General features: G+C 52.3%; 2 protein-coding genes across 7 annotated transcripts; one reads left to right on the top strand and one right to left on the bottom strand.

Annotated features, from left to right (window-relative positions):
• Window positions 1–160: 160 nt before the first annotated feature.
• Window positions 161–9,447, top strand: RIT1 (Ras like without CAAX 1). Of its 6 annotated transcripts, none has more exons than XR_013923428.1 (7): window positions 161–434; window positions 885–941; window positions 1,684–1,757; window positions 1,854–2,045; window positions 2,553–4,737; window positions 5,132–5,219; window positions 9,327–9,447. XR_013923428.1 is itself a non-coding variant. In XM_080361222.1 (5 exons), exons 1-5 carry the CDS (start codon window positions 344–346, stop codon window positions 2,781–2,783), a joined length of 645 nt encoding a protein of 214 aa, XP_080217348.1. In that variant the 5' UTR covers window positions 161–343; the 3' UTR covers window positions 2,784–5,109. The 6 variants fall into 6 exon arrangements, 1 of the variants encoding a protein (XP_080217348.1); XR_013923430.1 differs by lacking the exon at window positions 9,327–9,447 and adding an exon at window positions 6,135–6,264; XR_013923431.1 differs by lacking the exon at window positions 9,327–9,447 and adding an exon at window positions 6,004–6,092.
• On the bottom strand, window positions 8,019–13,520 carry SYT11 (synaptotagmin 11). The gene is made up of 4 exons (XM_080361219.1): window positions 13,146–13,520; window positions 10,432–11,255; window positions 9,398–9,518; window positions 8,019–8,608 (listed from the first exon to the last, which is right to left on the bottom strand). Exons 1-4 carry the CDS (start codon window positions 13,177–13,179, stop codon window positions 8,298–8,300), a joined length of 1,290 nt encoding a protein of 429 aa, XP_080217345.1. The 5' UTR covers window positions 13,180–13,520; the 3' UTR covers window positions 8,019–8,297.
• Window positions 13,521–13,642: the final 122 nt, after the last annotated feature.

Raw genomic sequence — 13,642 nt, 5'->3', positions numbered from 1 at the left:
TCGTGATAGCCCAGCCTCACGCTGGCGCGGACCCGCGGAAGCCCCGCTCCTTACGTTGTACACGCCCATTTGTGGAAGCACCGCCCCCTCAAGGAGGCGCGGGGCGTGGAAGCTCCGCCCACTGGTGGGCGTGGCCGGGCGGTCGCTCGCCGCGGAGGAGCCGCCGCCATTTTGGTGTCGCTGCCTCTTTGCGGAGCGGCGGGCGCGCTGTGAGGAGCCCGGCGCTGAGGAGGAAAGGAGCGGCGGCGGCTCTCCAGGGCCGGCCAGGAGCCTGCGGCTGCTCGCGCTTTTCTTCTTTTATTCCCCCCTCCTCTTCAGCGGCGGCGGTTTGTTCGCTGAGGAGATGGATGGCGGAGCCCGGCCGGGCGGTGCTCCGGGGCAGTCCCGCGAGTACAAGCTGGTGATGCTGGGCGCCGGGGGCGTCGGCAAGAGCGGTGGGTAACGGGACCCACCGCCGGGGGTGGAACCACGGGATGGGGGGGTTGTGAAGCGGTCCCGGAGCCGCCGCCGCGGGCGGGGCCGCCGGTTTCCCCTCAGGGCTCCGGGGGTCCGGGGCTTCGGCGGCGCCCGGTGACCCGTTTGCGGAACAGACGCGCCCGGTTCGGGTCGCGTTCCGGGGCTGTCTCGGTGTGTCATCGTCTTCCGCGTTTTGGCGCCGTCCAGCTTTGTTTCTGAAACTCCGGAGGACAAGGGCGTAGTTCTGTGTTTGTTATTTAACCTGTTTTATCTGTCGTGTTTCTTTGAAGCTTTGCGCCGGGGATGGTTTTATGTTTTACTTGTTAGCGAACTAACGTTCTCAGGCGTGTTATAAACCGAACGCCGAAGTGGCGTCTGTTTTACCGAGACTTTGTGCGATTGTGTCTCTGGATTTGTTTTGTTTCCAGCCATGACCATGCAGTTCATCAGCCACCGCTTCCCCGAGGACCACGATCCCACAATTGGTAAGAAAACCTTTTCTTTTTGCTGCTCGCACCCTCTCTTAGCAGCTTAAACTGCTGTGGGATCTGCTGCTTTAAACTTTTCCGTTCGGGCTGCGAATTGAGGACCCAGTTCCCTTCAGTTCCTCATGTAAAGGTGTTAAGAGTTCTGGACTGGGATCCATATCCTGAACTTCAGATCTTCCGTGGTTTTCTTCTCATCTCTTAAGGCCTCGCGCTGTGTGTGTTTGTTTGTGTGCTGGCAGATGGGGATGAAAAGCTGCCGATAAGTGGTGATTAGTTGTCTGTCCCGAAAGAAGAGCCTGGTTTCCTTGCTGTGGGTCAGCTCTCTGCTCACACCAGAACAATTGAAAATTGAGCTTGTTATTAAATGCAGACCAGACTAATGGAGTGTAGTAATATTGCTAGATATATTACTATCAATATATTACTAATACTGGATATATACTAATTACTATATACTATATACTATGTTACTATTACTAGTTATATTACTATAATATTACTATTATAGTACTATTACGATATACCGTTACTATATACTATATTACTATCACTAGATATATTACTATATATCACTATTACTACAATATTACTATTATAGTAATATTACTATAATATTACTAATAATACTAGTACTATTAATAGGTTTTTCTATTGTAACATTCTCCTTGTGCGTTGAGGACTAATGAATATCGCAATTGTTTCCCAACCTTGTTCTTTCCCCCGTGCTGTGAATTCGCAGAGGACGCTTATAAAATCCGCATCCGGATTGACGACGAACCCGCCAACCTGGACATCTTGGACACAGCGGGCCAGGTACCGCAAGCTGCGCGCGCCAGCTTCGGGATTCACCTTGTGTTTCCCATTCTGAGCAAATCCCGGTGGGATTGAAACGTCCTGCTGTGTTTTCAGGCAGAGTTCACAGCCATGAGGGACCAGTACATGAGGGCTGGCGAGGGCTTCATCATCTGCTACTCCATCACGGACCGGCGCAGCTTCCACGAGGTGCGCGAGTTCAAGCAGCTCATCTACCGCGTGCGCCGCACCGACGACACCCCCGTGGTGCTAGTGGGCAACAAATCCGACCTGGCACAGCTGCGGCAGGTGAGCGGCACCGAGACCCCGCAGCTGCTGTAAAATGCACTAATACAAAGTCCCTTTTTAAATTTTTCTGCGTGTGTGATAAGTTGAACAAGAGAAGTACTTATTTAACCCAGAATATGTTGAATAACCAAGCACGGTCAGAAAAGTGAAGTCTTCCAGTTGATGCTTTGAGTTCCAACGGCTCTTGGGCTTTTCTGCTTTTTTTTAATTGCTGGAGGGAGCTTCTGTTAATAAAGATGTCGCGTTCCATAAGCCACAAAGATACATGTGCAAATGACAGATGTGAGTGTGTTAAGATGGGTTCTTAGTAACAGAGAGTTTGGGGGAGAATGGACAGAAAGGAAAATGCCTTCCAGCCTAAGGAAACAGTAACTCCCGTGTGGGAAACGGTTTGGAGCAGATGGACTTGGGAAAAAGGCTCCAGATGTGCGGGACAGAAACAAGAAATGGTCAAGAAATCAACTTTCTGGGTTTGGCTTTAAGTGTGAATCTTGCCTTTGTTTTCAGGTGTCCAAGGAAGAAGGCTCCGCCTTGGCGCGGGAGTTCAGCTGCCCCTTCTTCGAGACGTCGGCCGCCTTCCGCTATTACATCGACGACGTCTTCCACGCGCTGGTGCGCGAGATCCGCAGGAAGGAGAAGGAAGCCGTCATGGCCATGGAGAAAAAGTCCAAACCTAAAAGCAGCGTGTGGAAAAGACTGAAGTCGCCGTTCCGAAGGAAGAAAGATTCGGTCACTTGAACGGAGAGGATTCCCACCAAAACCCAACCGAACCTGTCAACAGCCATTCGGAACCAAAGCGCTTTAGCCACGGCATTTTGACAGTGTGTTTTCAACCTGACGGGACTTTGCTGAGGGAATGCGTGACTTTGACCAGTTCTTCATGTTTCGAGTGCTGTTCCCTTCATCTTGGATCTTCACTTCAGACGCAGTAACAGTTGTACTTTTATTCATTGTCATTTTTTACCAGATCCAGCAAACGTTGCTTGTACGTGGCTGGTTCCAAACGCCGATAGGTCTGTGTCCCCGCACTTTGGAATTTTGTCTTCGGAAGCTGAATTATGTACAAATATTGCTGACGTTCTCCCCGGTCTAACTGAATCACGTTTTTAGCCTAGTTCTTTGCACAAGGAAGCGTTGCTGCTGCGCGGAGCAGCGCGAGAGGCGACTTGGTGAGGATTTAATGAAACTTAAAGGCGTTACAGACCGGGACGTGCGGCCCGGGCTGCGGTAACGTCACCGAGCGGAGTCACCGAGCAGAGCTGCGCTGGACTTGGCGCCTTCTCATGGAAGAGATTTTTTCCAGCAAAGCGCCATGGAATACTCGTCCAAGTTGCTGTAAATGATCAGTTAACGAGTCAGAAAACGCGAATCGTGGTTCCTGTGGCAGCGCTGCCCACGTGCGCGAACACGCGGCCTTTGCTGCGCGGCGCCAACGGTGCCGGAGAAACCACAGCTTCGAGTTTTCTGACGTGTTTCTCGTTAAAAATCCCACCTGGGAGGGTGCGCCAGCTTATTTATTGCCTTTGGTTGATGTTCTTGCCTGAAAGGAGCCAGTATCTTCGTTAAGTACAAATCTCCAGTGTAGTAATTTCAGATTATTCGATGATAACTGTTTAGTAGGGATAATGACTGATACTGAGGTATCTGGGCCCAGAATTGATATATCCCACTGCTCAGATTCTTCCAGTGGAGTCTTAAAAATCCAATAGCCGGTGTGGCAGAAGGAATTAATTAATGAGCGGGGCAGGTGGCGGTCCTGACGATGCTCCAGCCCCTCTGTGCACATGCAGGGGCAGCTTTTAGCCTCGGGAATGAAGAATTTGCTTTAAAAAGTGCGTAGAGATATTTTTGAGCTGATTTAAAACTACATCAGCTGTAGAATTTGAATCTGGAGAGGACGCGCCTGGCATTCCCCTTTTGGCTTTTAATAATGGAGCAAACTGGGCGACTCAGACGCGGTTAAAACGAGTTTTTCAGAGAACGAAGTGCCTCAAATCAGTTGGAAGAGCGAGAGGGTTCAGTGAACGACGTGTGGTGCAGCTTCTGTTATTCTCAGATCGTGTTGGTAACGGTTGATCCCACTGATGACAAACCTACTCCGCAGCGTCGCTTGGCCCAGACCCACCGTTTCCATCCAGAAGGGTCGGCATGAGAGCTGCGATGGCAAATCGACCAGTTCCAGCTTTTCTTCTTGCTTGAGATCCGCCTGGAAATGCTGCGCTTGTTGCTTTGAAGAGTCATTTTTTCTGTAAGATTTCGAAAAACTGACGAAAACTGGAGGGGGTTTAGGTTTTTTGCTGTGATCTGTGGCCGAGCTGAACCTCGACGCTGGTTTCTGTTTCTGTGTTACACCGGATGCTTGAAAAAGGCCGAGAAAAATGCCGGTTATTTAGAATTTAGAGCCTTTCCGTGAACTGCGTGAGCACTCACGAGCTCTCCCTGTGCTTTCCGTGATCGTTAACGGGAACCAGCTAACGTGGGGGTGACCTGCACCGCGAGCTGCCCACGGCCGCTCTTCCCTTTCCATCGGTGCCTCCGCGGCTCGGCGCCGTTCCGGTGTCCCCAGCGCCATGCCGGTGTCCCCAGCGCCATGCCGGTGTCCCCAGCGCCTTTCCTGAGCCTGTTGCTTCCAGAACTCCTCCATGGGAACAGCAGCGAGCACTTTTTTTTACACAGTGTTATTGGAAAAGAGGTTTATTTTTGTCATGTATATAAATTTGTACACGGAACTGTTGGTTTATTTGACACAATATATAATTTTTAATACAAACGTTTGGCTGTTTTAATGGGTGAGAAGGTCGTTCAGCTGGGGAGGCTGAAGGAGGAAAACTTGGGGTGCGGTTGGAAATTATTTTGGAGAACGGTTATTTTGCTTGAAAAAAACAATAATAGGAGTTGGTATGTGGTGCAAAACCTAAAAATTGTGTGATGTGAGTCTGGTGCTGGATTATTTAAATAGGATTTGGGCGTTTAGCGACGTCCTAAGGTGTGTTGACTTTGGAAGAGTCTCCCAAACCCGTTTCTCTGCCCCTGCTCGGCAAACCCGTTCTCTTGGCCTCATGCACGTTGTTTTGTTTCTGTTTCAGACCCGAAAGGGGCCGTTTGGGGCGCTGGACACTGAGGCCGCGCAGAGAACGACCGAGAGAGATTTTCTTCCACATCTCACACAATAAGGTAAAAGATAATCAGCAACCATGTGCTCCGGCTGAGCAGGTTCAGCCAACTCCGAAAATCTGCGCTGGGATGAGCAATAGAAATGAAACAGCCGAGAGCTTGGCCGGGAGCTGCAGGAAACAATGCGTGGGGCCACGTCGCGGCGGTTGAGGAGAAATTGTTGCGTGTCGCGCAAAGTGAGACGGACAAAAGTGTTCCCGGAGAACTGGGCTTGGAATGGGAATCCAGGAACGCCTCCGAAGCCCAAATCTTGGTCCTTTTTCTGCCCCTCTAGCATTTTTCACTCAGATTAAACTTAACTCATGAATTCATGCCAAACTCTACCAAATTCTAACGCTGTGGAGACCATCGAGAGTTTCTATCTGTGCTAATGCTCTGCTAATGTGTTGATTTGCCAGAATTCCGTTACGCTCTCATTTCTTTGCCATTGGGAGTGTGCGTTTGTGGGGCCGCGGGGCCGTCCCGTGCGCGTTGCCGACGCTCACACAGGGCACAGCAGCCGCCGAAGTGATTGACGTTTTATTTGCACGCTCGATGTGCGTTACCAAAGCCGACAGACAGATAGCGTTACAGGATGCGGAGCAGCGTACAGCGTTACGCACGTTCACACACGGCCGTTACGGGCTTTGCCTTTTTTTTTTTACTCTTTATTTTTTTCCACACAAAGTTGTAACTGTCCAAGTTAATTTTACAATAGAAGACACAAGGTAAATAACCACACCTGGGAGATTTTTACAGTGAGTCCGCTGTCACTTACTGTCTATTTTACCTTTTAAAAATATAGAAATCTGCACATCTTCGGTTCCCTATTATTCCAGAAGGGGGTTGGAGCTCCTTCTATGCCCGACAGCCAAATCTATTTACCCTGAGCATGTTTCCTTGACAAGAAATTCATCTTTTCCTTTTCAACTGAAGGAATGTGGAGATCAGCGAAGCCTGAGCACGCTTTTCACACCAAAAAGGAGACCAAAGGGCCCGCGGTCGTGGTCGTTCGCCCCGCGCGGTGCTTGCAAAGCACGTCCCGAGGAGAAGTGACGGCGCTGAACTGCAGCAACGCCGTCGCTTTAGTGCAACAACGGGGATTGCGAATGCGCGCCGAGGGAAACGCGTCTGCTTTGCGGTAAAGGATGAAGAGAAGAGAAAACCTACGGGACCCCCCAACAGAGAATCCTCATGGTGGGGATGGACAAAGCACCAACAGAGGCCGAGAAATCGGAGCTTTAGCTCCAACGCCGCTCCTGTCGCTAAAAAGATGCGGCCTGGGAGGAAGTTGGAGAGAATAACCAGCTACGAGGGGGAAAATTCAGCTTTGCAGAAAGAATTGCTTAGGAAGAGACGCCAAAACATCGGCGACAACAAAGCGCCGAGTGTTCGCCTTCCCAGCAGCTGCTGCTGTACGTGCTGGCCAGTGAAACCCAATTAAGATCGGCTCAATTAGCCTCTTTTCATCGGTAACGAAGGTGGAAAGGATCGTTTTCCCAACAGGGCTCTAAAATTCAGTGGTGGAGTCCTGAATGTGCTTAACATTTTGTAATTGTGATAAATTCTGTTCCACGGGGCACAGACGGGAAGCAACTGAAGGCTGAAAATGCGTGGGTTTGCTCCTGCTTTGTATTTCCATTGGAAATAACTATTTCTGCTCAGTTTACAAAAAATAATTATCATCAATTACTTGCCGCCAATTATTATCTTCCTATTTTTCCTGGTTTGAATGTACTAAGAAGCCAAATGAAGTTACGGGCGCCTGCGCTTCCCGCTGGACGGAATCCAGCGACTGATTATTGACAGTCGAGAGCCCGAGTGCTGCAGGTCGCGCTTGGCAAAGAACAGCGTGGCGCTCGGGAGGTGACACTGAGCGCATCCCCAGCCTCAGAAATCGGTCGCGATTTAAGAACCGGCTCAAAACTCTGAACAAGAAGAACGTGCCACACTTTGTAGTGTGATGTTTGCTCCGGTTTTGAGAGGGTCTGGGGTCGCTACGACACCAAACGTAACGCAAACCCGCTCAAGGATGAACAAAGGGAACTGTAATTTTTTTCACTTAAAAACTCTTCCCCCAAGATATTTTCCTGTCTCAGGTGGTGCCATTGGAACAGACCCTACGTGGAGTTTCACACTGAACGTCCTTACGGCGGGTGTTTTGGGCCCTTCCCGCACAGACGGGGTTAAATTGGATGCAGTAAAGCGACGTTTCCCCGATTCTGACGGTCGCAAAAGCAACATCGCGGGTTTGGCGTCTGCGTTTCCAACGCCAATCTCTTGTGACCTCACGAGCAGGTGGCGCCGACAAGAGTTTCGGTGCCCGACACCGCAATGATTTCTCCTCTGAAGAAAAGTGCCATTTTCCCTGTATTTTCCTTTGTGCTAGTGCAGAATCCCAGCTCCCCCGCCGCGGCACCGCGCTCGCTCCTCCCCAAGCAGCAAACCCACCGCAGGCAAAGCCAACGAGAAACCAGAGGTGAAACAGCAGAATTGGGCAACTTCGGGAGAAGCCTCAGAAAAACCAGGCCAGTCGTGGTGAAACCAGCAAAGACAGTTCGGCACAAACACAACTCCATAGTGACAGAGAATCGGATGAAAATCTGCGACTCGTTATCGGTAGTTATACTAATTTCAGTTTGTATTAGGCATGCAATAGCGTGATTACACTGTTATATATACTCGTGGTAGTTTTTTTTCCTCTGTTTAACGCTCTTTTTTTTAGGATTTTAGTGCCCTGCAAAAAATCACATCACTAGAGAACCAATCAGGTTGCTGCTTCTTATGAAAAGAAATTGTTCTACAGCTAAACCAGGGTTTAAGTCTGTCCTAGGCCTAGCTAAACCCAGGTTTAAGTCTGTCCTAGCCCTAGCTAAACCTGGGCTTAAGTCTGTCCTAGGCCTAGCTAAACCCAGGTTTAAGTCTGTCCTAGTCCTAACTAAACCCGGGCTTAAGTCTGTCCTAGGCCTAGCTAAACCCGGCTTTAAATCTGTCCCAGGCCTAGCTAAACCTGGCTTTAGGTCTGTCCTAGGCCTAGCTAAACCCAGGTTTAAATCTGCCCTAGGCCTAGCTAAACCCGGCTTGAAGTCTGTCCTAGGCCTAGTACTCGCTGAGGCTGTGCCACTTGGGCACGGCTTTGCGGGGGTTCTCGCAGAGCTCCCTCCAGTGCTCGGCGCCCGCAGGCGTCGCGCTGTGCGCGCCCAGGATCAGCCGGCCCACCACCTCGTTCTTGGTGCTGCGCTCGAAGGCGATGACCAGGAACTCCAGGCTGATGTCGGGGAGCAGCTCGGCCGGGATGTCGTAGATGAAGGATTCGTTGAAGACGGGGTTCAAAGTGCACTTCTTGACGTGGGTCTTCTTTTTGGCGATGCGCTTGCGGCCGTAGTAAACGTTCACCTTCACGTAGGGGTCTGCGGGGAGAGGGAGAAACTAATAACGCAGCTCGTGAAAACAAAACCAAACTAATATCACAGCCCAGGAAACGCTCCTGGGAAAACAAATAAACTCCTAACAGCCCAGAAATGCTTGTAGAAATAGAAATAAAACTAATAACAGCCAGGTAATGCTTGCAGAAATAGAAGTAAACTAATAACAGCCAAGAAACACTTGTTAAAATACAAATAAAGCAAGAACACAGCCCGGTAACGCTCCTGGAAATAACAGAGCAAGTTTAGTTTGCTGAACTTGGGCCAGCTCAAGAAACTGCTCTAAGTCTGGGCCGCTCGCTCCAGGTTTTGGTGTGTTCTCCTGTCATTAATCCCAGAAATCCCAAACAAGCCCCTTTTTGGTGCAGCCAGTGCCCAACGGGCCACAACTTCTCCCTGTCGCCTCTAACAAGCAAGAATTTTCACCCAGTTTCAAGAAGCAGCCAACAAAGCCTCAAAGATGTGAAGAACTTGCAGATGGAAACATTTCTATGGGACGTACTGAATAAAAAAACGCAAGTTTGAAACCAAACGCTTCACTTTTGCATCAGCCTCACTGTGTTATTGGATCAACCAGCTCTGGGCGCGGATGCTGGTTTGGGATTCAAATTAAGATAAGGGCACATGTTTCATGTACCACACATGTGATTTACTCCCTCTCCTCCTTTGTTTTAACCCCTGCTCTTCTGCCTTCCCCTTCTAGGCAAAAAAACATTGGAAAACCCGGAGCTGATGATTTTCTAGGCGTTCAGAGCTGGAGAAAATAGCTTCTACCTGAGAGGCCGGTGATGTCCATCTTTGGCAAATGTCTGGCTTTGAGCACCACCACCGTCATCCTCTGCGCCACGGGCTGGTACGACAGGGACACCTGCAGCTCCCCTCGGCTGACGCATTTCTGGGGAAAACAAACAGAACTCATCAAATCGCTTTGTGTGGAGGAGAAGGAGCGAGTCCGCGGAGGCGCAGGACGAGGGTAAAAGCCTGACAGATTGCCTCCGTTCAACCTGCTGGCCGTCCTTTCCACGAGTGACGCCGTATTAAGATCATTAGTTTGGGTTTCCAGATGGCGTTCGTTAAGCTCCGTTGAGATGGCGCTAATTGAGATGAGGTTGATTTGCTATCGAGGGAAAGGGCGTTGGCGCGGGGGGGAAACGGGGCGATCGTGGAGCTGCTGAGCTCCAGGAGGTTTGACCTCTGGAAGGTTTGAGCCTGATTAAGGTGGTTTTGGCCCCCACCAATTTTCAGTATTTTAAGGTGAGCACAAATCCCTTTTTGTGTTGAAGCTGGGGGGGGTAGCAAAAATAAACTTGGTAAGAAAATAAATGAGGTATCAGCTCATCTGGGGTGGATTCATCTGCACGGACTCAAGACAGAGAGGAATCGCGTCACACTGCGCTACGTTGATTTATTCCCACTTATTTCCAGCTGACAGCAATAATCAGATGGAGATAATGACCAGTTTGTGCGTCTAAAGCAGTCGGGGCAGATAAAGCTCCCGCTCCCCGTGGGGTTTTCTGTGCAGACAAATGTCCCATTATCGCCTCAGCTCTTTTATTGGAGACGGGGACGTTCCCTTTTCCCTCGGCATCGTTGGTTAGAACATGCACCGTTTCTAGGCCTAAATAGCCGCCGTGCCTTATCAAACCACCGCGATTCGATAGGGAGAACCGCGTCGCTAAGAGAACGCAGCTCTTTGGAAAATGGGTCTCATGGCCAAGGATTTAGTGTTAAAAATTCCAGAGGCTCCTGGATCTAAAGAAGTGGATAAAATACAACGTCTCGCGTCAAAACTACGCGAAGCCACTTACTTGTATGTTCCTTTTGAGGATCTCCCTGGTGAGCTGGACTTTGCCGGTGCTGGGGTCCACCCCGGCCAGCGGCACCATGACCTCTCCCACCACGTCATCGCGCGAGAAGCGATCGAAGCTCAAGACGAGGAAGTGAAGCACCAGATCCTGGAGCTGGCTGTAGGGGATCCCGTAGAAGGTGAAGGTTTCGTCGAAAACGGGGTCGAGCGTCTTGCGGAGCACGCGGGTCTTCACCCGGTGCCGTTTGTCTGGGAGAATCGTCATCTTGATGTAGGGGTCGGAGCTGCGCGTGTGCTCGTCCATCACTGGCAGCCCGTGCGCCTCCTGGATGGTGACCACCAGCGCCTTCTTGGGGAAGTTGTAATCCACCGAGAAGGTCAGCTCGCCCAACGTCACGTCGTCCCCCGGGGAGGACGGGGAGGACGTTTTACTCCCTCCCGGGGTCAGGCTTTGATCTGGGCTCAGTTCGTCTCCGTAATCGACTTGGATCGGGAGCTGCTCCACGCGCGGGGCCGCGTTTGGCGCATCCGGAGCCTTTTCGGAGCTGATCAAACCCGATTCGGCAGCATCTGCCGAGAGGTTTCCCCTGCCGGCCTCCTTGGCAGCGCCGTTCTTCTCCCTCCGCATGCGGTTGATTTTCTTCTTGTTACTCAAGGTCTCCGGGTAGATGCTGATGCCTTTCAACATGTGAATGAATTTGTAGGGTGGCGTTTTGTGCTTCTTTTCCGCTTGCTGGTGACAACATGTCCACACAAAAACCGTGACCGAGATGGAAACCACCAGCACGGTGGCCCCGATGAGACCTGCGGCGACTGGGGAGACGTCTGCGGAGAGACAAGGGACGCGGTTCTTAACTGCTCTTAATTCAACGATCTGGGGAGCAAAGCTGCCCCGGAACAAAACATTCCATCCTTTAGTGGATATTTTCCCACACTCCTAATGCTTGACTGACGTTTCACGTGCTGCAATAGGGAGTTTCTTGGCTTTCTCTTGCCAAATGAAACTCCCGCATCACCAGCGTGGCCACAGCAACGCTGGATGGGCGTTTTGTAAATGTTACACGATTCTACAGAGTGTTACCAAACTCTGTCTTTGGAATTGGGTCCATCCTTTTGAAACGCCCCATATTTTATCAACAGGGAGTGATAAAAACAGCCACAGACCCGGACCCATAAAACCCCCTTTTTCTAGCCCAAAATTCAATGTGCAAATCCAACGTCAAAAACCAGCGGACACAAAATCCCACATTTGGATTGGGGGCTTATTTGATATTTTCTAGAGCTTATGCCACCCGTGTTCTTCAGCAATGATAACAAACTGTGTTCATTTCTGGCAACCGTGCTATTTTCTGTTCATAACGGTTGACCAAGATGCAGCCCCACGGCTCTTTCTTTACAAACTGCCTCCATAAGGAAAGGGAAAACCCCCAAATTATTCAATTATTGTCATAACAACCCCGGCAAGAGCTGGTAAAACTGATTTTCCTGCCTTCATTCCGTACTGCAAACAGGATACACAGAAAAGGAGAAATGCTGAAAACTCCTTATTCTAGTATCTTTATCTTAACGCGGGTTTTGTTTCTGTTGCGTCCCCACCGAACCAGCTCTTGGACCTTCATTTCCTGCAGGTCCGACCGGACAATTCTAGAAAGCACCAAATAAATCTCTGCGACCCATCGAATCATCTCGGCCTCTCAATTTGGCTCCCATCATGTTCTGTGGCAAAGAATTCCTGCTAAACCCAGTTTTAGCGAAGCTTTTGCAACTTCCAAAGCACTTTACTCCGTTTTCAACGGCACCGCAGCGTCTCCTCCTCAAAAAGGACGGAACCATGCTGGTTTATTCCAATTTGGTAGAAAAGATCTTTGTTCTGATGTGATGCTGATTTAACTGAAACAAAACCAGCTTGGATGATCGGAATTATTTTGCAATGAACGAAAAATGATTGAAAACTCCTTTTAAAGCTGCTGTTTGCCAATTGTACCTAACGGTTAATGGTGGCCAATGATTAAATTATGACGGCGCGTGGCTCTTGGATTCCAGGAAACACAACGTAAAAGGTAAGTGGATATATTGCACATTAGATAAATGATCAAATGGAGAATTATTACTAAGTACTTCAGAATTTAAAGGAAATACAGTAACGGGGTCTTAACTATGGGGCGTTATGGTGCGAGGGGTCTTAACTAAGGGGCGTTATGGTGCGAGGGACGGGCAGTCAGTGCTGGGGGGCAGAGAGAAGCAGCCGTTTGGGTTTTGGGGCCGTTTCCCCCGGTCCCCCGGCCGCTCCCATCGCACTGCGCTCCAGCCCCTCGCCAGCTCCGCTCCCTTCCCTGAACTCGCTCCAGCTCCTCAAGCTGCTTCGCCTCGGATGATTTAGCAGGTTTGGGGTCTCCCCGGCCCGGCCGGTTGGTCCCCGCCGCGGCGCCCCCGCCCGGCCCCGCCTCCCCCGGTGCCGCAGCCGCCCCGGCCCCCGGGGGAGCGCCGAACAAAGGGCCGGGGCGCGGCCCGGCACAGACATCACGTCATGCGGCGGGGCCGCCCGCCCGCTCCCGCTGCCGCTGCCGCTGCCGCTCCCCGCGGCGGCTCCGGGGCCGGGCGGTGCGTGTCGGGGCGGGGGGGGAAGGGATGGGAGCGGCGCGGCCCGCGGGGCCCGCGAGGCCTCTCCCGCCGCCCCCGGGAAGGCCCGTCGGCGCGGCGCGGCCCCGCACTCACCGAAGCCGGGGTGGACGCTGGTGATCTCCGCCATGGCCCCGCCGCGGGCCGCGCTGCGGGTGGCCGGGCTGCGGTGCCGGCCCCCGCCCGGAGGATGCTCGCAGCCCGGGATGCAGGAGCCGCCGACTGGTCCCGACGCGGCGCAGGCCCCGCCCGGCGGCCCCGCCCGCCCCTCCCGCCGCCCCGCCCCGCGGCCGCCCGGCGGTGACTCGGCAAGTGGCGGCGGCTCCGGCCGCGCCTCAGGCGGGTGGCGCGTGCGGCACCGCGCGTGACCCCGCGCGCGTGACCCCCGTGGCGGGCCGGCAGCGCCGGGCTGCACCGCGGGGGCGGCGGCGGCAGCGGGCGGGCCCCGCTCCCTCACGGGGAGCCCCGAGGCGGCGGCGGCGGCGGCGGCGCGGGGGGGACGGCCCGGAGCTCGGCGCCCGGTGGCGTCGCCCAGCCAAGATGGCGGCGGCCGCGCTCGCCGCTCCGCGTCGTCACAGCGCGGCCGCCGCTCC

The sequence above is a fragment of the Nesoenas mayeri genome, assembly GCF_963082525.1.
Source record: "Nesoenas mayeri genome assembly, chromosome: 30".
NCBI classification, from domain to species: domain Eukaryota; kingdom Metazoa; phylum Chordata; class Aves; order Columbiformes; family Columbidae; genus Nesoenas; species Nesoenas mayeri.
The sequence above is the reverse complement of the archived record's forward strand: the minus strand, read 5'-3'. Positions and strand labels throughout refer to the sequence as shown.